We start from the raw sequence: 21,493 nt of genomic DNA on the forward strand, positions 1-21,493 counted from the left end.
AACTATCTTCGTCATCTTTTAACAGTTCAGCAAGCATATTTTCATTCTTTTGCAAAGTCTCTTTGAGTTCTTGCCGGATAGCACCTTTTTCTGTTTCCCTTTTTAGCATTTCCTTGCTTTCCTCTATTACCTTAGGAAGGGTAGCTATCTGTTTCTCCTTATCGCCGTGTGAAAAGGCATCGTCTCCCTCCATTTCTGTTAGCTTTTATCCGTAAATCCTTGTTGTTGTTCTTGAAGTCCTTTTTCTCACCACCACACCGTCTTCAACTAACCGCCATCCTTTGTTCCTTTTCATCCGGAGTTTCCTCCGTTGAAATCTTCTTAGCAGGCTAGCTGGAGAGGTGAAACTCTTACTGTAATGGTCCCCGTGATTTTGTGGCAATGATCTTCAACTGCTGGTTAAGTTTATGGTTTTTATTTTGAGTTTGTGCCTCATTACGGGTCCAAACTGAAAACATTGGCTAGATAGCGCTATGTGACCATCTCTTACGAGCGCTGCAGTCTGACTGAACGATTCCTGTAGCAGGCGCAGTAGCACGGACATTAAGCTTTTCAAAATAAAAGTTCCTCTTACCACAGTGCATAGAAAGGCATACAGGTCCTCTGTACATAAACAAAACTGACTGCTAGTAGAAAGATATTAATGCAGTATCAAAAAATAGAAATTATCTTGCATATTGATAAGGTAATTCACCTAAAATAATGGACCTTTTATGGGGTCATTTACACTAAGCATGACCCCACTAAATACAAAGCACCAATGTTCAGTTTTGGGACGAGTCATGATACTGGCAGATTTGATTGCTCCCCTGGACCAAGATACCTCATTCCCTCCAACATCACCAGAGAGGGACGAGATGGCACTCCTGCATTTTCACTCCACAGCCGTCCAAAACAACCAGGATTGTTCCAGACCCCAGGACCAGGTCAGAAAAAAACCTTACACATTAAAACTGATTTTGTAAAAGCCCATGAAAATTAAACACTGCTGATTCATCTACCCACTAAGCGGCAGCAATATTCCACCTTTGTCATGATTATTGTCGTCTGAGTTTACCTGTCAGCAGTGTCTTTACATAACTTTCTTTGGTGTTTCAGGCAAATACTCCCCAGAACAATCAGGAAAGTTGATCTTCCGCACAGCTCCTGCTTTTTCTCTCTCTGGGAGGAGCAAGGACTGCGCATCTGACAAAACACCAGGTCACATTTTGCGTTTAGTGACAATTTATTGCTGTGGATTACAAATGTTCATGGCACAAAAAATATAAACTTCCCCCGTTTCTACACTCCAGGTCCAGCTTCCTACTCTCTGCCCCCTGTGCTGGGGCCCAAAACTGTCGGCACATCTGCAGCTCCCACCTACTCCCTCTGTGGCCGCAGCAAAAATGGAAGCTTCCACGAGGACCTGAAGAAGGTACATTGTCATACACACTGTCATAAAAACTGAACTGAAAAAGAAAAGCTAGGAAATCCTGTGATTTATTGCATTTTTTTCTTTTTGTTTCCCATCCAGACTCCTGGACCTGCTGCCTACAAAGTTGTGAACACTTGTCTTTACCAGAAAAAACCTCCCCAATACAGCATGACAGGCCGCAACTTCACACCTGGTGAATTCACAAGGACACCAGGACCTGGTACACACCATCCTGAGCAGGTAAGACTTCATTATGTCTTATTTGATCATCGCAAAGCACAAGAAGAATATATTATTTAGTTCACTATCTGACATTTTTTCTATTCCTAGGTGACCTTCACGAGAACAAAAGCTCCGAGTTTCTCCTTTGGGCTGCGTCACTCACAATACGTTGCACCACTTATTGTAGATGTGACTGAGTAATGTCACATAGAATCTCACACAACAGTATCGAATAAAGCACAAAAAGAAACTGCTCAAGGTTATTGAGAATCATTTTATGACACAGTATGGGCTTGGTTGTATTTGCACTTGTCACTTTGTCTTTGGGTTATGACCACTATCAGTATTTGTAGGAAATTATACCCAATTAAAAAAATTTAACCAGTGGCACATGTCTGACATTTGTGTTACTGTAACATGGGTTTTAAGAATGTGTTCCTTCCTTGCTGGTTTCATGAGTTTATTTTTTTTACATAAGTCTGTTGAAGCATGGTTGAAAAGAAATGTCTGACTTTCATTGGTTAAATTTCATAGAATTTTTATTTATTATTACTTTTTACAGAGTGAAGTTATTTCTGTGACCATTGTGAGTTTTTCCTTTCATTGAATGAAGGGTACCCACAATTTTGTCCACGTGTATAATCTTGGCTGGTAACAGTGTGCTGAAGAGCATCAGCGTTTGCGTGGTCCATTGTGGCCAGATCTTTCTGTGACGACAGGTGGTAAATTGGACCAAAGAGGCAGACGCTGAGTTCACAAGTGGTGATGTGTTTATTCAGGGAGACACAAAAAAGGGGAGGGAGGACGACGGTGGGGTAAGGGTCCGGTAGAGGAGCGGGTCCGGGTTGGCAGCTGCTGAGCAGGGTTAGTTGATCTTTAGCACAGGGAGCTCAGGGTCAAAAAACAAGCCAGGAACACAGGGAGGGAAAAAACACAGGAAGGCCAGGAAAGCACAAGGAGTATCAAAAACACTGGAAGTACAAGTCAAATCGAAGGGGAGCCTGATAAGTTACCACGGGGGAAACTGTAAAGATCTGGCAAAGACTGAATGGAGAACTGGTGTATTTCAGCAGGAGGTTAATTGAAGATGAGCCTCAGGTGTGTGCTGCAGCAGCTGCCTGTGTCAGGGACCCGCCCCTAGGAGGGAGGGAGAAACACAAGGAGGGGAGGAGACAACACGGCAGCACAGATGTGGATGTAACAATGATACCCAAACCAAGGACTGACACACCTGCACGGTAATGAGGAGGAAGAAAAGGACCTGGAAGAGACAATGAAGATGGTCGTGTCCATTGTCCAGAACTACAAAGAGAAGGCAGGGGCGGGCTAGGATGAAGGAAGAACAGCAAAGAATGAGGAATGAAGAGAACATGATGAAGATGAAGAATTACCGGTCTGTTGTACAGGAGTGGACCAGCAGACGTACATTCTTCTGCCTATATTGATGGTCCACCCCTGTAGATAGACTGCACGGGAGTGGATGCTTCCGGAGGAGAAAAAACAGTCTGCTGTCCAGGCGTGAACAAGAGTCACAGGGAGAGAGGGAAACAGGCATAAGAGAGACGCAAGGGGCAATACGAGGTCAGACGCTAGAGAGGGAGGAGACGAATGAACGAGAGACAAGCAGATTAAAAAGCGAGGGGATGGGGACGAAGAACAGAGCCAACCCGGAAAAAGCAAGCTCCAAATGTTGGCTGGCCTTTCAAAGCTCAAACATGTGGAGGCAGTAGTTTCTGTAAGTGAGGACGCGGTCAGCGGTACCAGAGGTAGACTGCGACTTATTCCAATGTCCTCTGTAAAATGTACCGAACTGATGAGAGAACAAGATTGGGTAGCGGAGGTGACTGAACTGGTCTGCAAGAGTTGTGCACCACTGGGCACTTGCTACAATTGTCGAGCAAGGTTCAATTAATCGTGGTACTGTCCCTGCGCCTGATGTGTCGCGCGCCCAAAGTTTTCAGGGGGGATCTTACCCGGTTTTTTCCATTGGTGAATCAGCCTTCATACTGACCTTTTCTGATGAGTGATTGAGTAAAGTTTAGTGATATGACTCTATTTTGCCTCATGTTAAACTGATTACCCTGATCCTGTGTGTGTGGCAGGCTTTCTTTTTATCCTTCTATGTTTTGTCTTGTTCATCACACCGTTCCAGGCATTGTCTGTTCTTGTTTTGCTTCAGTTAGGTTTAATTACATCACAAGTGATTTTAAACAACCACTACTTCTACCTATCCTATTGAGCATTTGAGTATGTTCTATGTCTCCTGTGCTGTGTTCTGTTACAAGTGATTTAGAGTTGTCGACCAGTGCCGCTCAAGTGTCGACAAGGTCAAGTAATCGTGACTGTCCTCGCCTTAGGTTGTCCCAAAGTTTTCCGTTGGGATTCTCACCCGTCATTGGTGAATCAGCCTCCCCTACTTGAACCTTTAATTTTTAGAGTCATATCACTGTTTTGTTTTGTTTTCAGTTAACTTCTATTTGTTTCTCTGTCTTTTATCTCCCCGTCACATCATGTGCTGTGTTTACTGCAGTGACGGAGTTTTGTCGCACCCACACTGTGCCTGCTCACAGTGGTCGACAAGGTTCAAGATCTAGGAGTGATCCTGTCTGACTGCACTCTTAGGTTTGTGGCCGCATATATCGTCTTTTTCAGGGTGAGATCTTACCCCCGGGCCCGCTCCGGCATAATGCGTCATTGGATGAGATCAGCTCTCTCCCCTTCTTTCCTTCTTAGATACTGTTCGGCCCCTTTTATGATGAGTGATTGAGTACGTTAGCTGACTATGTGCTACGGCGTGCGTGCTCCGCCTAAAGATGCTTGCCGTCTAATGATCGTGCGCGCCTGTAGAGCCCCAGCATTTCCGCCAGCCGTCTACCGTTGTCTTGTTTTTCGCTTTCTGTCTTCAGGTGAGGCTTCACATCTCTTACTCCCTGATCACAGTAGGTTAGAGTGAGTGTTGAAGAGAGCTCATGAGACCTTCAGAAACTACAACTTAGATACCGAATGAGTCATTGAGTTGTTAGGTTCTAATGTCTTACCTTGCTGTGGTTGAATTGAAAATTGTAAATGTTTTGAAATGAAATTAAGGGGGTATGAAATGAAATGACGAATGAAACAGGTATGTGTCCCGAGTGAAGGAATGAGCGTGTGAATGGGATAAGGTTTGGCAGGTTATTGAAACCTTGTGGAACGGAGCTTTTTATGTTGTTGCGTTCTCGGGTAAATTTTTAAAACACGTCTTATTTTTGTTTGTCTAACTTTCAATTTCAACGTTTGCCACTTTGTTTGTCCAATTCCCCCCTCCCTTCTCTCCTCCCCACACGTTGTCGCACACCCTTCGCTCGCGCTTATGTCTATCAGTGCCCTTTTCTCCCTTTCTCGCCACACGACCCACCCTAACAGGCCTTTCCTCACTACTTAATCCGTGTGGATTACGCTCATTGTACTTTAGCGTCCTGTCCCCACAACCCGTTTTCCGGGGGACCTATTACCCCTTCATTGGTGAATCAGTCATTCCAAATTGATACCTTTTAATTTCGAGTCATCTCATATGTTTTTTTTTTTTTTTTTTTTTCAGTTACATATCTATTTGTTTCTCTGTCTTGAGTCCCGTCACAACAAGTGCTGTGTTACTGCACGGTGACAGGAGTTGTCGCACACTTGTGCGACAAGTGTCGAAAGGTCAAGTAATCGTGACTGTCCCTGCTTAGGTTGTCCAAAGTTTTCAGGGGGATCTTACCGTCTCTTGGTGAAATAGCCTTCCATTACTGACCTTTTCTGATGAGTGATTGAGTAAATTTAGTGATATGACCCTATTTTGCCTCAGTTAAAATAATTAATGATCTGTAACTGTAGGACCAGGGATTTCTTGTTTAGTCCTTCAGTGTTGTGTCCTGTTATCACACGTCCAGCATTGTCTGTTTTGTTTTGCTTCAGTTAGGTTAATTTACCTCACAAGTGATTTTAAACCAACCCAACTAACTTCTACCTATTGAGCATCGAGTATGTTCTCATGTCTCCTGTGCTGTGTTACTGTACAGTGACAGAGTTGTCGCACACTGTGCCTGCTCACAGTGTCGACAAGGTCAAGTAATCGTGACTGTCCCTGCCTTAGGTTGTCCCAAAGTTTTCAGGGGGATCTTACCCGTCATTGGTGAATCAGCCTTCCATACTTGACCTTTTAATTTTAGAGTCATATCACTGTTTGTTTTTTTCGTTAACATCTATTTGTTTCTCTGTCTTTGTATCTCCGTCCCACCATGTGCTGTGTTACTGCCGGTGACGGAGTTGTCGCGCACTGTGCTGCTCACAGTGTCGACAAGGTCAGTAATCGTGACGTGCCCTGCCTTAGGTTGTCCCAAAGTTTTCAGGGGGATCTTACCCGTCATTGGTGAATCAGCCTTCCATACTTGACCCTTTTCTGATGAGTGATTGAGTAAGTTTAGTGATATGACTCTATTTTGCCTCAGTTAAACTGAGTTAACTGATCTGTAACTGTAGGACAGGATTTCGACCGTTACAGCATTGTGTTTTGTTTTGCTTCAGTTGGTTAATTTTACATCACAAGTGATTTTAACCAACCCAACTAACTTTTACTATTGAGCATCGAGTATGTTATCAGTCTCCTGTGCTGTGTTACTGCAGTGACAGAGTTGTGCCACTGTGCTGCTCACAGTGTCGAACAAGGTCAAGTAATCGTGACTGTCCCTGCCTTAGGTTGTCCCAAAGTTTCAGGGGTCTTACCCGTCATGGTGAATCAGCTTCCCCATACTTGACCTTTTAATTTTAGAGTATATCACTGTTTTTTTGTTTTTTCGTTAACATTATTTGTTTCTTGTCTTTGTATCTCCCGTTCACAACATGTGCTGTGTACTGCACGGTGACGGAGTTGTCGCACACTGTGCCTGCTCACAGTGTCACAAGGTCAAGTAATCGTGACTGGCCTGCCTTAGGTTGTCCCAAGTTTTCAGGGGGATCTTACCCGTCATTGGTGAATCAGCTTCCATACTGCCTTTTCTTGAGTGATTGAGTCGTTTCGTGATATGCTCATTTTGCCTAGTTTACACTGTTAACTGATCTGTAACTGTAGGACCAGGATTTCTTGTTTAGTCTTCTAGTTGTGTCTGTTATCACACAGTTACAGCATTGTGTTTTGTTTGTTTCAGTTAGGTTAATTATCACAAGATTTTAAACCACCCAACTAACTTCGTACTTGAGCATTGCTATGTTCTCCTGTCTCCTGTGCGTGTTACTGCAGGTGACGAGGTTGTTGCACACTGTGCTGCTCACAGTGTCGAAACAGGTCAGTAATCGTGACTGTCCCTGCCTTAGGTTGTCCAAGTTTTTCAGGGGGATCTTACCCGTCATTGGTGAACAGCCTTCCATACTTGACCTTTTATTTAGAGTCATATCACTTTTTGTTTTGTTTTTTTCAGTTAACATTTATTTGGTTTCTCTGTCTTTGTATCTCCGTCACAACAGTGTTTGTTACTGCACTGGTGACAGAGTTGTCGTGCACTGTGGCTGCTCACAGTGTCACAAGGTCAAGTAATCTGCTGTCCCTGTCTTAGTTGTCCAAAGTTTTCAGGGATCTTACCGCAGGGAAGCTCATTCCATTCTTATGGCATTACTTATGTTTTCAGTGGTTTCGAGGTGCAAGGTCTAGTGCTGATTAATCGGTGTCGTTAATGCAAAACTGTTGACTATCATCGTCGACATTGGCAATTTGCTTATTTCATCATCTAGTTATGGGTACTACTTATTGACGGGATTTTCTACTTGTCATTTACAGCATTTTAACCAGCAACACACACATGCAGTAGAAGGGCTCATACACATGCAATGTGGAGAGAGATGGTGGGGTGGATGTGCAGCCCCCTGAGGAGGCCCTGCAAGCAGTTGGGGGGGGGTTTCAGGTGCCTTGCTCAAGGGCACTCGCAGCACCAGGAGGTGACTGGCACCTTCCGATACCGTCCACCTTCCATATTTTTGTCCATGCTAGACTTGATTTGGCCACCCTCGGTTCAAGCCCCAGTCCCTATGATTGAGCTACTGTCCGCCCCTTTTCCTCTCCATATGTTTTAGCTGCTCCCTCTTTCAACATGACATGTACTCAACTGCATTTTGTGTGCTTCAGAATATTCACAGCACGACACTGGTAAGTTGCCAGTCTCTCATACTCTGTACTGTACCTCTGACCTCGTCCACTTAACAGAAACTCATGCTCCACCATGTGTTGAGCTCTAAAGCCAGCCAACTTTGGAGCTTTTTTCTGGTTTGCTCTGTCCTTCCTCTCCCATTCCCCTCTTTCTTTAAGTCTTCTGTTTCTCTCGTTCAATTCTTCTCCTCCCTCGCTAGCTTTCTGACTCGTTTGCCCCTTGGTCTCTCTTCTGCCTTTTTCCTCTCTCCACTTGACTCTTGTTTCACGCCTGGACAGCAGACTGTTTCTCCTCCTGATCATCCACCTTCCTTAGTCATACGTACAGGGGTGGAAAGCAGATAGTAGCAAGAAGAATTGCTACTTTCTGCTGGTCCACTGTACACAGACGGTAATTCTCTCTTCATCATGTTCTTTCATTCCTCTGCTTTGCTGTTCTCCTTCATCCTGCCCACCCCTACCTTCTCTTGTAGTTCTGGACAATGGACACGACCATCTTCTTGTCTCTTCCAGGTCCTTTTCTTCCTCCTCATTACCTGGGTTGTGCACCGTGCAGTGTGTCAGTCCTTGGTTTGGGTATCATTGTGTGAGCGCAGTTGCAACTCAAAAAATCTACCTCCTGCTTATTGGAAATGTAACCTGCTAAAGTTATTTAGCTAAGAGAGCATGTGTGCTCCTCCTCCACACCGATACAGTACGAGAAATGCTAGCTTCAGTCATATTCAGCAAGTTAACGTGAAATAATCTTTCCATCTCACTGTTTCTTTGAAAGAGCTGAGAAACACAGAGCAATGACTGCAACAGCTTTTACCTCACATGAAAGCACCTGTCTGTTAAAGAAAGATGTTGTATACAGTACATTTTGCACATGTGGTGAGTGAGGCAAAGTTTAAAGACATCATTTTGCAGTGCAACCTCAACTTCTTATTTAAAATGTAAACCGTGAAAGTTACTTAGCTTAGAAGACGATGCAGGAAAAACACACAGTGCTCCTTCTCCAAGACGATGCCGTTCAGAAAAAGTAGACTGAAAAACGACTTGTTTAAACCAGCTACAGGGCAGTCCTCCCTTCAAAAGCACCGGGAATGAGTGCTGATGCTTTTCTCTCTCTATGATGCAAATATCTTCAGAACACAGAACCATTTTCATTCTAAAGAAAACGAACTGGAACTCTCATTTGCAACACTAATATTCAGCAAATAATGTAAGACAAACACCGACTGAACAGATCTAATGTTTATAAATCCCCCAAAAATGCAAGGTGGGAGTAGTTACTAACATTATTTTCCATAACGCCATCAGGCCCCTCCATCACACTTAACTGATATTAAACAAGCTAAACTATTTATTGATCAGCAACTGCGTTAGACTAACATGTTATATTGTTCTGCAATAGACAAATATTTATTTACATTTCTTCACTGTACCTCCGTCTTTGTGTGTTTTTTCCTCCTTTTCTCTTTTCTTCCATCTGGACACTGACCGCAGAGTTTGGTCAATTTTCTATTATTCTTATCTATACACTATCTATTATAATATTATTAAATAAAATTTAATATTTATTATTAATTAACTATTATTCTTCTTTCAGATGCCTCGGGTGCCTTCAACTACTCATTTAGGACATAATGTTCCTTCCTTGTCACAGTGAAAGTCATTATTAAATACTGTAGGTCAAAATCACACACAATTTGCTCCGAGGGTTTTCACCCTCAACAATTAGACCTTTAAAAAGATGGAAAACATCTTAAAAGGAGAGATAATCAACACAATCAGATACATTTGTGTACTGGCAAATGTTTTTATTTTATTATTGCATTACCCTTTGGCACATAGTAACACCAGCACTTAGAAGACTAACAGTTGTTGTTTTTTAAAAGAAAGAAAGAAAACAGAACACTACATTTCTGTAGTGTGTGGTAATGTTCTGCCATATTGGTTAATCATACAATCACCAGGGCCTTAAGCCATTAAAATCAAATATCCATGTATGACTAACTAACTCATTTTTATCTCATTGAAAATGAAATTTGGATGCTTACATGAAATTCATGAAATCTAAAACTTGACTGGCTAGGTGCCACTAACAATTAAAAATTTAATATATATAATATAATAATTCAATTAATTAATATAATAATAATAATAATAATAAATAATTTCCTCCTGGGATTATTAAAGTATTTCTGATTCTGATTCTGATCCTACACACTGGACCTTTAATGCATTGCCTTTGCATTGCACCTTCACATTTGATTCGTAAACCTTGCATAATAAAAACTTACTCATTAATTAAAAGTATTCCGTTTCCATCCGTAGAAAAACAATAGTACAACCACAGCAGTTTCTGACAGGCAGCTGTAAGGACAGCCATGTGCCGTGACGAAGAGGTCCTTCGAGCGTCCCCGTTGCATAGGAACGGGATCTGCGGCGACATGCAGCAGCTACAAACTTTTAGCATCTTTTCAGCTCGATGAGCGGGAGACAACAGCCACATTGTCCCCGGGACAGACAGAAATAAGACACACAGGACAGGCGGTGACATCTGGATCCTGAGCTAACAGGTGCTATCAACGTTAACTCAGCGTTAGCCGACTGTTACCCGAGGTTAGCAGCCGTCAGCTCGTTCAGCGCGTTAAACATAGAAATATAATCAATGATTGATCGATCATTAATCTCGGTTTCACGTAGCATCAGTGTCGTCGATGTGAGAGCCCGACGAATGACGTGAAATGAGCGACATCACGCCGAAACCACGCCGATGTTGACCTCAGCTAACCGATGCTAGCTCCCACAGGAGCTTAGACCTTTTTCTTTTAATTCAGGTGTTGATCATTCCCGGTTTGAAGCAATAGAAAGTTTTTAAAAAAGAGAGGAAATGGCTGGCGACGCTACCAACATCCCTGAACTGGACCAGAAGAAGTACGACGCAGACGAAGAAGTGAAGATCATCTGTCTGGGAGACAGCGCGGTTGGTAAATCCAAGTAAGTGTCAGCTTCAGGCTCAGTGTCAGCCATCAGTTTCATGTTAATGTTGACACACTGTGTTTCTCTCTCTCGCAGGCTGATGGAGAGGTTTCTCATGGACGAATAGTATCCTTTAACACCTGCATCAGTCATTTATATCATCTCACCACATGCTGTTCATGTACAGATCCTCTTGTTCCTCCTGAGTGGTTAAGATCCTCAATCCTCTCCGCAGTCGTCCCCAGCAGTTATCAACCTACGCTTTGACTCTCTACAAACACACAGCCACTGTAGGAAACAAGACCGTAGCTGTCGGTAGGTATTCTAGCAATTGCTTTCTGCTCTAGTCTTGATACTAGTATTATCACCCAGTTGATAATCACATGTAAAGCTTTGTTTGTTTGTTTGTTTTGATTCACAGATTTCTGGGACACTGCTGGCCAGGAGAGATTTCAGAGCATGCATCCCTCATATTACCACAAAGCACATGCATGTATCATGGTGAGACAGTTTACGTATATTACGTATACTTTAAGTCCTCATAAAAAGGTCAGAAACGTATAAAGGTTGGTTTATTCACACTCCTATATCTCTTGGATGTGCCTTAAATGACGATGATGATATTTCAGAGTGCATTCTGATCAAATTGTTCCTCTCAGCCCAAAAACACAGTCATGTTTTGGAATTTAAGATGAAGATGGTGCTCCTCTCACAGAGAAGCTAAGAACGACTTGGTTGACGACTGCTGGGGACGTGCCACACTAGGGATGCGCCGATAAACTGACTTCACTGTTAACCTCAGTGTTTCATAGTTAAATCAAATCAAATTTATTTGTGTAGCCCAAAGTCACAAAGTACATTTGCCTCTGAGGGCTTTACGATCTGTACAGGGAGTGACACCCTCTGTCTTTAGACCCTCGGTTCGATTGAGGAAAAACTTGCCACAAAAACCTTTTTAACAGGAAAAAAATGTAGAAGAAACCTCAGAAAGAGTCACAGAGGAGGGATCCCTCTCCCAGGACGGACAGACGTGCAATAGATGTCACGTGTACAGAACAAATCAACACAAACATATTGTACAATTACAATGAATAATAAAATGATTACAGTAGCAGTGGAACCTGTGATAGTGATGGAGAGACACAGATGCACAGCAACAGCAAATCATTAATTAACTATAAACTGTAACGGAGATATAGCAGCAATAATGACAGTAATAATATATGTAGTGGACGTCGTGCAGGACCACAGCAGCAGCCACGATCCACGAGAACCTGCTGGACGAGCACAGAAGCACAGAAACTCTGGGGAAGGAGTTTAGTTAGTAACATGCATTAATGAGACAGATGTATGTTTACAGATGGTGGTGGTAATGGTGATACAATAGCCCATAACTGAACACTGGCTCCATAGTGGGTGTTTTGCATTTTTCGTGGCCACTGTAGTTTCTCCTTCACACTTGGAACAGGACAGTGACAATCCACAACTTCACCGTTAGATGCCACTAAATCTTACACACTGGTCCTTTTAATGCTCATCAGAACGATATGTAATCCCCTCAGGGCATACCATCATAAAAGTTCAATTTCCCTCTTTTATTTTCCCCCAAACTACAAAGCACAAACAAATACTGAGTGATGCTCCTCCTTTCTCTGAGGTTTTTGATGTTCAAAGGAAGATCACGTATAAGAATCTGGCCAACTGGTACAGGGAGCTGAGAGAGTACAGACCAGAGATACCCTGTTGTGTCGTTGCCAACAAAATTGATGGTGAGTGTGACTCTGACGCTGCACATATCATATAACAGTGAGTATTCAGTTCTTACAATTGTATTGAATATGAATGTTGCAGCAGGATGAGTGAACATGTTTTAGTTTTCACTCTGTTCTTTTGATTATCTGACCAACAAAAGACTGTTTTTCCATGTCTGCAGCTGATTTGAAGGTGACACAGAGGAGTTTTAACTTCGGGAAGAAGCAAGGACTCCCATTTTACTTTGTGTCAGCAGCTGATGGGACTAATGTAGTTAAGGTCTGAAGTTTTGTTTATGATTCCTAAGTGCATTCAAACATCTCAAACTCAATATTGATGGCACTCCTTTTTTTATGAGACAAAGCATTGCATTAATTCAGCCTGTAATTCAGTATAATCTCATAAATTCTCATTAAGTCCAGACCACTCGAACTGCCCCTGTGTGTTGATAGTACTGACTGAATCTGTCACAACAGATGTTCAGAGAGATGATCAAGAGAGCAGTGGATTACAAGCAGAACCCCAGTGACTTCATGGATGAAGTGATGCAAGAATTAGAGGTACACTTCTCTGAATACCAAAACAGTCTGATCACTGATGTGCTCATCTTTTCAGATGCGGTTTCACAAAGAAGAAAAACAGTGTTTTATCACGCAGCACTCACTCTAAGAAACCCCATAATTGGTTTATTGTTTTAACAGAAATGATACAGATACTTACTCCAAACCTGTATTATCTGAACTAGAGCATTCACTTTTTAATGACTCGATGACATTTGTTGCACTTATCTTTTTGCAGAACTTTGACTTGGAGAAGAAGGAAGATACTTCAGAAGCAGACGAGGACGGATTGAAAGCAGAGAGTCCTGAGTTGGTCTCATAGATGTTTACAGATCCTCCAAACCCTCTTTTTGTCTCATGGATAATTTATCCTCCTCTGGGGTTGATGCTGTGAATAGATGATGCTTTTAGTCAAAATGACAGAGGTCTGACTCTCTGTGACGAACACCATCAACAGGCACATTGTTTGTGCCAACGTGATTTTGGTGGCCTGCTTCGTAACTCGAGCACTGGAGCTGGGCAGACATTCTTTTAGTCAGGGTTTCTCAGTCACTGCTCTCCATCTGTCCGGTGACATTTGCAGGGAAATTAACCTGGTGGAAAAATTAGGAATTGTGTTGTGTACCAGGTTCATTTATTTTAGCATTGACGTTCATACTTTGACTAACAATATCTACTATAAAAATAGTAGAACATCCTACAAGACTGAATGTTGTGTTTATTTTGTGTCATGTAACAAGAATGTGAAACGTTGAAAAGTAACTTGCACAGAACAAAGAGAACGTGTGATTATAAATGGTATTTGCTGCTGTTCTCGATGTTTGTGTGTAGTGTTGTGTGCAGTGCCAGTGGGGAGCTGCATCTGTTGGCTGCTTTTGTTTATGATGTAAGAGTCTGTTTTTCAGCGCCCTTTAAATGAAAATTTAATGTACCGTGTAAACAAATTACTATGTGTCTCTTTTTTTCGCTGTGATCCAGCAGCAGGGACAAGAGGACTGAGTCATCATCTTTGGCAAAATATGAGATGCAACCGCCAATCATGTTTGAGTAGATGTCAGCTGTATTGGGCTCGGCCAGCTGTGTCCTTTGTGGGGGGTTTGAGATGGTTGTGTGTACATTCATTCATTTAGACAGCAACGATGAATGAACTTTTAATCCTGGCAGATTGTGATGCTCATTGTAACACCAATTATTTCTATATGATGATAATTCTGTACACAAACCATGTAAATGTATTTTCTATTTATATTTGACTGTAACTCATAATAAATCACACTGAAACATAATTTTAGCACCGAGACACTGAATCAGCAGGAACAAGACTGTGATGAAGTTTATGTTTTAATTATAAATTTATTACATAATATAACAAACATATATCTCTGTGGTGGAGATATCCTGGGCAACATCTCAGATCTTGCCTCAACCTTCACTATCACCCTTACTCCGTTTGCATGAAGAATACTAGGTAGCTTCTGGTTAACTTTGATTTCGACTTGGAGCTTTGACGTATTAAAATGAACGGGGTTGCTGTCCAGAAGTCACAGATGATGATTGCCCGCTCACTGGATGGATGCTGAGAAGGGGTAGTTCACCCGTGAGACAAGGCTGAGGCGTTGCAGTGATACGTCCACCATTCTAAACTTCACAGTGCAAACAAGGAGAAAACCAACAATGAAAGAAAAAACCCTTTGATGATAAGATCACTGGTTCTAGTGGGTGACCAGACCCCAGTGGGTTTTTAAAAAGGTTACACTGCTCCCCCTACACTATGTAGATTGTGCTTTGTTGATTAGAAAATAAGACAAAGATAACCCTTCACTGAACTTATTTGACCTAATGATGTGTAAGTCTGTTACACGTTGCTCTGTAGCATCATTTTGCATCGGTATTTGTGGTAAACTTACACAACCATCTGGACCAGGTATTCACTACAGCATTGTTTCTTCTAACCAGGCCAGCCTGTATGAGACTATACACGTTCACCTCTAAGTGTTAATATTTATATGGGAACAGTAGGCCAAGCTGCATAATAACCATCACAGTAAAATCAAGCAGTTGTGATTCTTTGTCTTAAAATTTAAATATAAATGTTAATGCAAAGCTCACAGGTAGATATACACAGGCTATACATACATATATATGTACATATACATATATATATAGCCTGCATCTTTACAAAATAATAACAATGACTGCATTTCCACCTGTAGGAAATACAGAAGGATCTAACAAATGTCTGTAGTTCTCAAGATTTCCAGGAGATGGCACCATATTATTGAGTCTAACAGCTCAAGAATGCTGTAACTAAGATAGTCCTAAAGCAAAGACAAATATACAGTTAAAAGTTAAGTTATTTTTTGGCACATTTTTCCTTTGTGTTGTTTGTTCCTCACTGGATCACCTCATATAGCATATCCCAAAACTCAGAAACTGAAGGTCTGAAAAAGGAAAAAGGAGTGTTGCCAGACAGAGTGGAGGGTAAAGCGCAAATGCCATCTGGGAATGGGTGTACAAAACAGTGACACTGCATAAGCTGTGCCTACACAGTTACAAGGTGAGTTGACTTGCTATATAAAACGTAACAATGTGGTCGTTCAATACCCTGTGGTAATCTATCTCTCTGCTCATCTGTCTATCCCTCTTGGGCAGAGCGGTCCACTATCCGAAGACGTCACATGGTACAAAACCAGAATGCAGAACAATAATCTGGATCAGAAGATGGATGTGTGCGTTTTTTCTGTATGTCTGTGTATATACTTTGTGTGTGAGTGTGTGTGTGTGTGTTTATGTGCGTGTTTGTGTGAGACACAGCCACTGTCGGGAATCTCTGATGGTAATACAGTAAGGCTATAGTGGACAAACTCTAAAGATGTAACCCCTAACAATCAACCATACACACACTGTCACGTGTATTCTCATTGTCTCTCTCTCTCTCTCTCTCTCTCTCAAACAAATACACAAATGCAAGAAAACAAGCATTTGCACACATACACACACAATCACACACACACACACATGGCGAGGAGGAACGACCATACAGAGATTCAGGGAATCCAGATGCACGCATGCGCTTGGACGTTGGGTGGCTTTTATGTTAGCACCTTGTCACCTTGTTTTGTGCAAATCATCCCCTAGTTCATAGTTCAGAGTTCAAAAGTTCAAGAGTTCATAGAAAGAATAAAATCTGCTCACCTTTTTCACAGGTGGTTAACTATGCATATATGCCAAACATTCATATATAGATCTATATACTTTTTGTTTTTCAAAAATTTATATGAAATCTATCATATATACATTGCTTGTGATTTTTTTAAAAAAAAGCAAATATTTGTAGTTTGTTCATTTGTACAAGTGTAAGTATGTTTAGAATGGACAGGATTTTTTTTTTCTGTCTTTTTTCTGTCACTCTAAAATTCAGATGAGTAAAAGATTTAAGTATGTTCCACACGCTACAAAATCTACCCACAGTGTCCGAGGGTAACAAATCAACAAAGAGAAGAACAGAAGAGAAAAGAAAGAATAGAAAACAATAAACACAAAAAGTCCAAATGAATCTGAGGACATACTGTAACACTGGAGTCAGAAGTAAAATAATCAGTGAGGTCACAGTGAGGCAGTGAGTGCTATTCCTACAACCCAGATACAACGTTATATTCACCACCCGCTTTTACAAACTGTTAACAAAAAAAAGAAAAAGAAAAACAAAAGACAGAAAAAACAAAAGAAAAAAAGATGCACACAAGTTGTTCGCCAAGTAAAACTGCCTTGGCGTACTGACTAGATGCTGCTGATGTACGGAGGTTTTTACTGGTAATAGAGATTACCTGGACTTCTGTTAGAGAAAAGCTGTGGATAAAATGCTTTTTGTTGCGTGAATAAAACTCACTGTTTCTCACTGCCAGCAGAAGCTACTCATGAGTACAATTGTAGATTTTGTACTACTAAAGGTACTACTTTTTTTTTTTTTTTTTTTTTTTTACAACCTGGGTCTTATTTTTAGAATTCTGGCTGCCACTGTTTCATGATATTTCACTCGCTAAGTAAACTGTAGAGATACAGGTAAGCAGCGATGTTGCAAGACACAGCCAGGTTGTAATATACTGAATTTTCTTTAAGACCGTACAGAGGCATTCCCATCCCCACAGCCTGATACACTACACACACACATTGCCTGAAGTGGCATTTCAGAAGGGCATATACTTTATGTCTAGCTCATTTAAGCCCTTGTATGACAGGTTTCTGTTGGGTTATACTCCAGATAAAGGTCTGGTCGGAGAAGCATCATCGGGGGTCACAGGGATGGAAATTTTACTAGCCCTCTAGCATATTTCAGACTGTGGTGGTGTTAAATTGTCCTCACAGGTAAGAATTTAAATGGATAGCAGCCGACTCTCCATGCTAGTGCCCCAAACTTCCATCCCTGAGTGATAAACAGGCAAAAGACGAAGAGCTCCTTTTATCAATTAGCTGTCTGATTTCTGTGGTCCTTACTGTGTGTTGTTGTGGATAGAGTCAGACCAAGGACAGTGAGACCTGTAGCTGAAGCAGTAGGGATGGGTGTCAACTGGGGTCTCAGCCTCACATTATGGGATGCCCTTTAGTATGAAGGAAGACTGTAAGAAAATAAAAACAAACAACAAACTCTCTGTCCAACACATGATGCAACTTGTCATGCTACGGTTCAAGAAAGGGTGACCATAAGCAAAGTTGTATACCTATGACAAAAAATTTCATTTCAATATCTATATACTTTTTTTTTTTATTTCAAATATATATATATACTGTATATATATACTGTATATATATGTATATAATTGGTAGAAATGAGTAAACTATTGGTGGAATAAATTTAAAGATTTCTCTTTGCCTTCTATACTAAAAAACAAAAACAGGCGCAGATAATTTATTATATTTCTTCTTTGCAACATTGTCTTTTCTTCTGAAAGCTATATTTAGATACATATATATCATATTATATAATACCTATATATAATATTCCCTTTGGAAAACCAAAAAATTGATTATGAAAAAAGCCACGAGTGTTGGTTAAACATTCTCCAAATATAATAGATAGCACAGTCTGGGTACCAAGGCGGAGGGGTTTTCTCCTGTGGTTTACTTTGTGGAGCTCCACCTCTGGGCTCTAAAGTCTTCGGTTTAAAAACAACAGCAGGTATAGAGAGAACACACCTTTTCAGAGCTGTGTCTGCACTATGTCCTTAGTCCTGTGTTCATCATTGTTGATCTCTATATAAATATTTTGAAAGGCAACTGAGCTTTCTGTATGGAAAAGAAAATTCTTCCTTCTCCTCCTTTACTCAAACTGCGAAAGGCTTTCAGAAGCCTAATAGATGGTGGGGTAGAGGTAGAGAGGAGAGGAGGGAATAGTGAGGGAGAAAGTGTGGGTGTTACTAAGGGAAAAACTGAAGCTTTCACAAATCAAATGTTTTAATTGGAGCTCATGCTATTCTCCTCAGCAAAGATAGACCAGAGCCCATTTTTGAAGTCCAATCTAATTGGCTGCAGGCAAGGAGGTGGGCAGACACTAAGGGCCAAGTAGAGCGGGGAGAAATGTATTGACTCCTCCTCTTCAGTGCAGTGCCAAGTGCAGGGTTTTAATGTCGAGAAATGTAACGTGTCGCTGAGGACAACAGGTAAACATTTGTGATGCAGAACATAAAAGCAGCCAGAGTAAAAGAGGAGTGGTTCCTATCTTTTCTCTTTTATAAACTCTACATCTTGCCCGTTCTTCGTCTTTCTATCCATCTGTTGTTGTGTCTCAGGGCAGGGGTCAGCTCTCTAGCAGCAGTTTTAGTGCTCGTTCAATGTTCATGCGGTGTCCAACTCGTGTCACTCCCAGCTCTGCAAAGTCATCCTTGGTTAGAGCTGGGAGGTGAGAGCCTTCGATCTCATGTTCCTGAAACCCTGCTCTGTGCTCCCCCAAATTGATGCTCTCAAGCCAGTCTCCGACGTCATACTTATTCCAGAGGTGGAGGGGCTTCTGGTGGAATGGCCGGAGGGCTAACAGTGGTGATCCCAGCCCAGGAGAATGGGAAGGTGATGGGGACGGGGAGCGCGAGCGGGAACGGGCGCTGGAGCTCCTCATAACAAAGCGGACTTCTTTAGGTTCCTGGGGTAGGCTGAGGCTAGAGGATTTGAGGATTGTTTGTGGCGGTGTAGTCGGTGAGGTCGGTAGGCCGAAGCTTGAAAATCGTCCAAGAGGGTCGCCCCGATCAGGTGAGCCTGAACCTGGGCTTGGGGTGCGTCGGGTGACGGGGTAACGGCTGCCGGGGCGGATGGTGTATGTAGTGCCATAACTTCTCTGAGAAATGGTGTGGAGCTCGCCTAGGCTGCTGAAAAGTCTGGGAGGGAGAGACAGAGACAGAGAGAGGGTTTCAGTCATCTTACCAGAGGAGATGTAGGTGAACAAAGTGAAAATAGAAAAGAAAAGAAGAACAAGCTTTGGGTTATAAAGTATAAACCACTGTAAGTTCTTCTAAAGTTTAAGTTAGTGTAGGCTAGAAGTTAATGACTGTTAGTCAGACTGAGCAACATCATGCCGCTCTCATTGGTTTTGTCTTTCTTTGGATAAAAATCTTTTTACTACTCATGAGACATAATCGAAAACTTAAAACACAGTTTCAACTTTACTATGCAGCAGAATACATGGCAGCATTTGAGAATAAGTTGGCACTATTTTTGCTGACACTCATCCTACACTGAGCCCATCTGATCATTATTGGAAGTCTTTTTTTCCTCTAATGAATTCAATCACAAGCTCCTTCTGATTTCATATTCTAACACTTGACAAGCACAATACAAGCACTCACACTGCCACACACATTTACCTACATGTATACACAGTAGACAGATCTACAGTGAGGGTAGAATTTCATATTTGGTTTTCAGTTTTGCTTTGCATAAATAAATTGTCTTTTTTTATGACAAAGAAAACAGATGTGACGCATATCATGTCTTTAAACTGCTGTTTAAGGCCAGGTGGACGTACACAAAGTAGTATAATTTTAATCAAATGAATCCTTATTCATCGCTGAAGTCTAGCTAAAACTTAATTTGATGCAGTAAGTATACCAGTTTAAGAAATCTCAGCGACCAACCAACCCAGTTTTACCAACAATAATCACTCCGGTTTCAAGTACAAAAACTACTGGCTTATCTACCTTTATACATCTGACCCTCGTCTGTAAAAATAATCGAAGTATATGAATCTAAAACTCTGATTAGCAGATAGTGTACGGATCTAATCGAGGAGAAGATGGCCAGAAAGGAGAAGAGGGATGGATTAAGGCTAACATAACAGTTTTGTCTAGACTGGTGCAAGCAGGGAGAAGCAGAAAGAAGGGGCCTAAATTTGGTAAGAGTTAGTGCAATGGTGTCTGTTTAATTCATGCATGTAAGCAAATGTCTTATGTACAGGTGTGGCACATGTTTTGCCTCTACTGCATGTGTCTGGAAACTTTGATGTGGGTGAGATTAAGACTAAAGAGTGTAATGGAAGCAAAGGAGACTAGGCAGCGCAGAGGCCAGAAAAATGATCATACTACAGGGAGCCGACGGATATGAGATGAGCTCCATGCGCACTTACACAGTCGTCCTGCCCTCCTGGGCGCACAGTCAGATCTAGACCAATCAGATCAGAGCAGCAGGGCGGAGCATGCAAGGTGAGCAGAGAGAGAGCAATGGGAGAGAATGTTAGCATCACTCCATGAGACGCAGCCTCCCAACCAGACTCATAGCCTGCTTCAGCCAACTCTACTGTCTTTGACATGCCTTTTGGATGTCTACAGGTGTGTGTGTATGTGGGTGTATGAGTGTAGCTGTGTGCACACATATATTTATGTATGTGTGTGTGTGTGTGTGTATGTGATGTTGTTACTGACGTATGAGCAGGACAAAGACAGCAGAGTAAACTTCAGCAAGGTCTGACCAGTGGGCTACATGAGAGAGAAATGAGCACACTTTTCACATATCAAACACTGCACGAACAAAAACAAAAAAAGACAAAACAAACAAATAAAAGACAGGCTCATGTCCCTTGACTTCTGTGGTTGCGTTAGTTTTTTATTTTGAAATATTGTGGACAAAGAATTGTTTTTCTTGTTGGCAAACATAAATTTATATATGTATTGTCCATGTATTAGTTATTTACATTTGCAGATGATGTACTGTATACAAGGGATGTATTTCCTAATGAAAAAATACAATTTGAAATTTTTCTGTTCTCTTTTAGCATGATTTAAGAGACCTACAGTGTCCAATAAGCAAGACAGTCAGGGACCATGGCCACCCTCAACACAATCACTGAAAAACAAAACAAAGTTATGCAAATTACATAAACAAGAGAACAGAACAGAAAACCAAAGAGCACAACTGAAATAAAATGAGACCCACAGGTTT

At 41.6% G+C, this 21,493-nt stretch overlaps 3 protein-coding genes across 7 annotated transcripts in view; 2 read left to right on the forward strand and 1 right to left on the reverse strand.

Moving 5' to 3' along the window:
• Nucleotides 1-2,089, forward strand: part of cimap1b (ciliary microtubule associated protein 1B) — a 37,552-nt gene extending 35,463 nt beyond the window's left edge. Inside the window, exons 4-7 of the mRNA XM_019260012.2 lie at nucleotides 1,099-1,200; nucleotides 1,293-1,414; nucleotides 1,514-1,654; nucleotides 1,745-2,089. Coding sequence (XP_019115557.1) covers nucleotides 1,099-1,200; nucleotides 1,293-1,414; nucleotides 1,514-1,654; nucleotides 1,745-1,837 — 458 coding nt within the window. The 3' untranslated portion in view covers nucleotides 1,838-2,089. The remainder of the gene's footprint in view (nucleotides 1-1,098; nucleotides 1,201-1,292; nucleotides 1,415-1,513; nucleotides 1,655-1,744) is intronic.
• Nucleotides 2,090-10,173: 8,084 nt separating this feature from the next.
• Nucleotides 10,174-16,012, forward strand: rabl2 (RAB, member of RAS oncogene family-like 2). The gene is made up of 8 exons (XM_027272641.1): nucleotides 10,174-10,778; nucleotides 10,857-10,886; nucleotides 10,996-11,075; nucleotides 11,182-11,261; nucleotides 12,418-12,529; nucleotides 12,694-12,791; nucleotides 12,989-13,072; nucleotides 13,311-16,012. Exons 1-8 carry the CDS (start codon nucleotides 10,672-10,674, stop codon nucleotides 13,392-13,394), a joined length of 675 nt encoding a protein of 224 aa, XP_027128442.1. The 5' UTR covers nucleotides 10,174-10,671; the 3' UTR covers nucleotides 13,395-16,012.
• A 562-nt stretch (nucleotides 16,013-16,574) lies between these two features.
• Nucleotides 16,575-21,493, reverse strand: part of shank3a (SH3 and multiple ankyrin repeat domains 3a) — a 189,164-nt gene continuing 184,245 nt past the window's right edge. For all 5 annotated transcript variants that reach the window (XM_027272637.1, XM_027272638.1, XM_027272636.1 and 2 more), the window contains one exon: nucleotides 16,575-19,437. In XM_027272637.1, coding sequence (XP_027128438.1) covers nucleotides 18,867-19,437 — 571 coding nt within the window. In that variant the 3' untranslated portion in view covers nucleotides 16,575-18,866. The remainder of the gene's footprint in view (nucleotides 19,438-21,493) is intronic.

This window comes from Larimichthys crocea, chromosome XXI (assembly GCF_000972845.2).
Source record: "Larimichthys crocea isolate SSNF chromosome XXI, L_crocea_2.0, whole genome shotgun sequence".
Classification (NCBI taxonomy): Eukaryota; Metazoa; Chordata; class Actinopteri; family Sciaenidae; genus Larimichthys; species Larimichthys crocea.

Coding starts and splice junctions, on each gene's coding strand:
- rabl2 (XM_027272641.1), top strand. CDS start 10,672: ATGGCTGGCGACGCTACCAACATCCCTGAACTGGACCAGAAGAAGTAC. Junction 11,262..12,417: donor AAGCACATGCATGTATCATG/GTGAGACAGTTT, acceptor CCTTTCTCTGAG/GTTTTTGATGTTCAAAGGAA. Junction 12,792..12,988: donor ATGGGACTAATGTAGTTAAG/GTCTGAAGTTTT, acceptor CTGTCACAACAG/ATGTTCAGAGAGATGATCAA.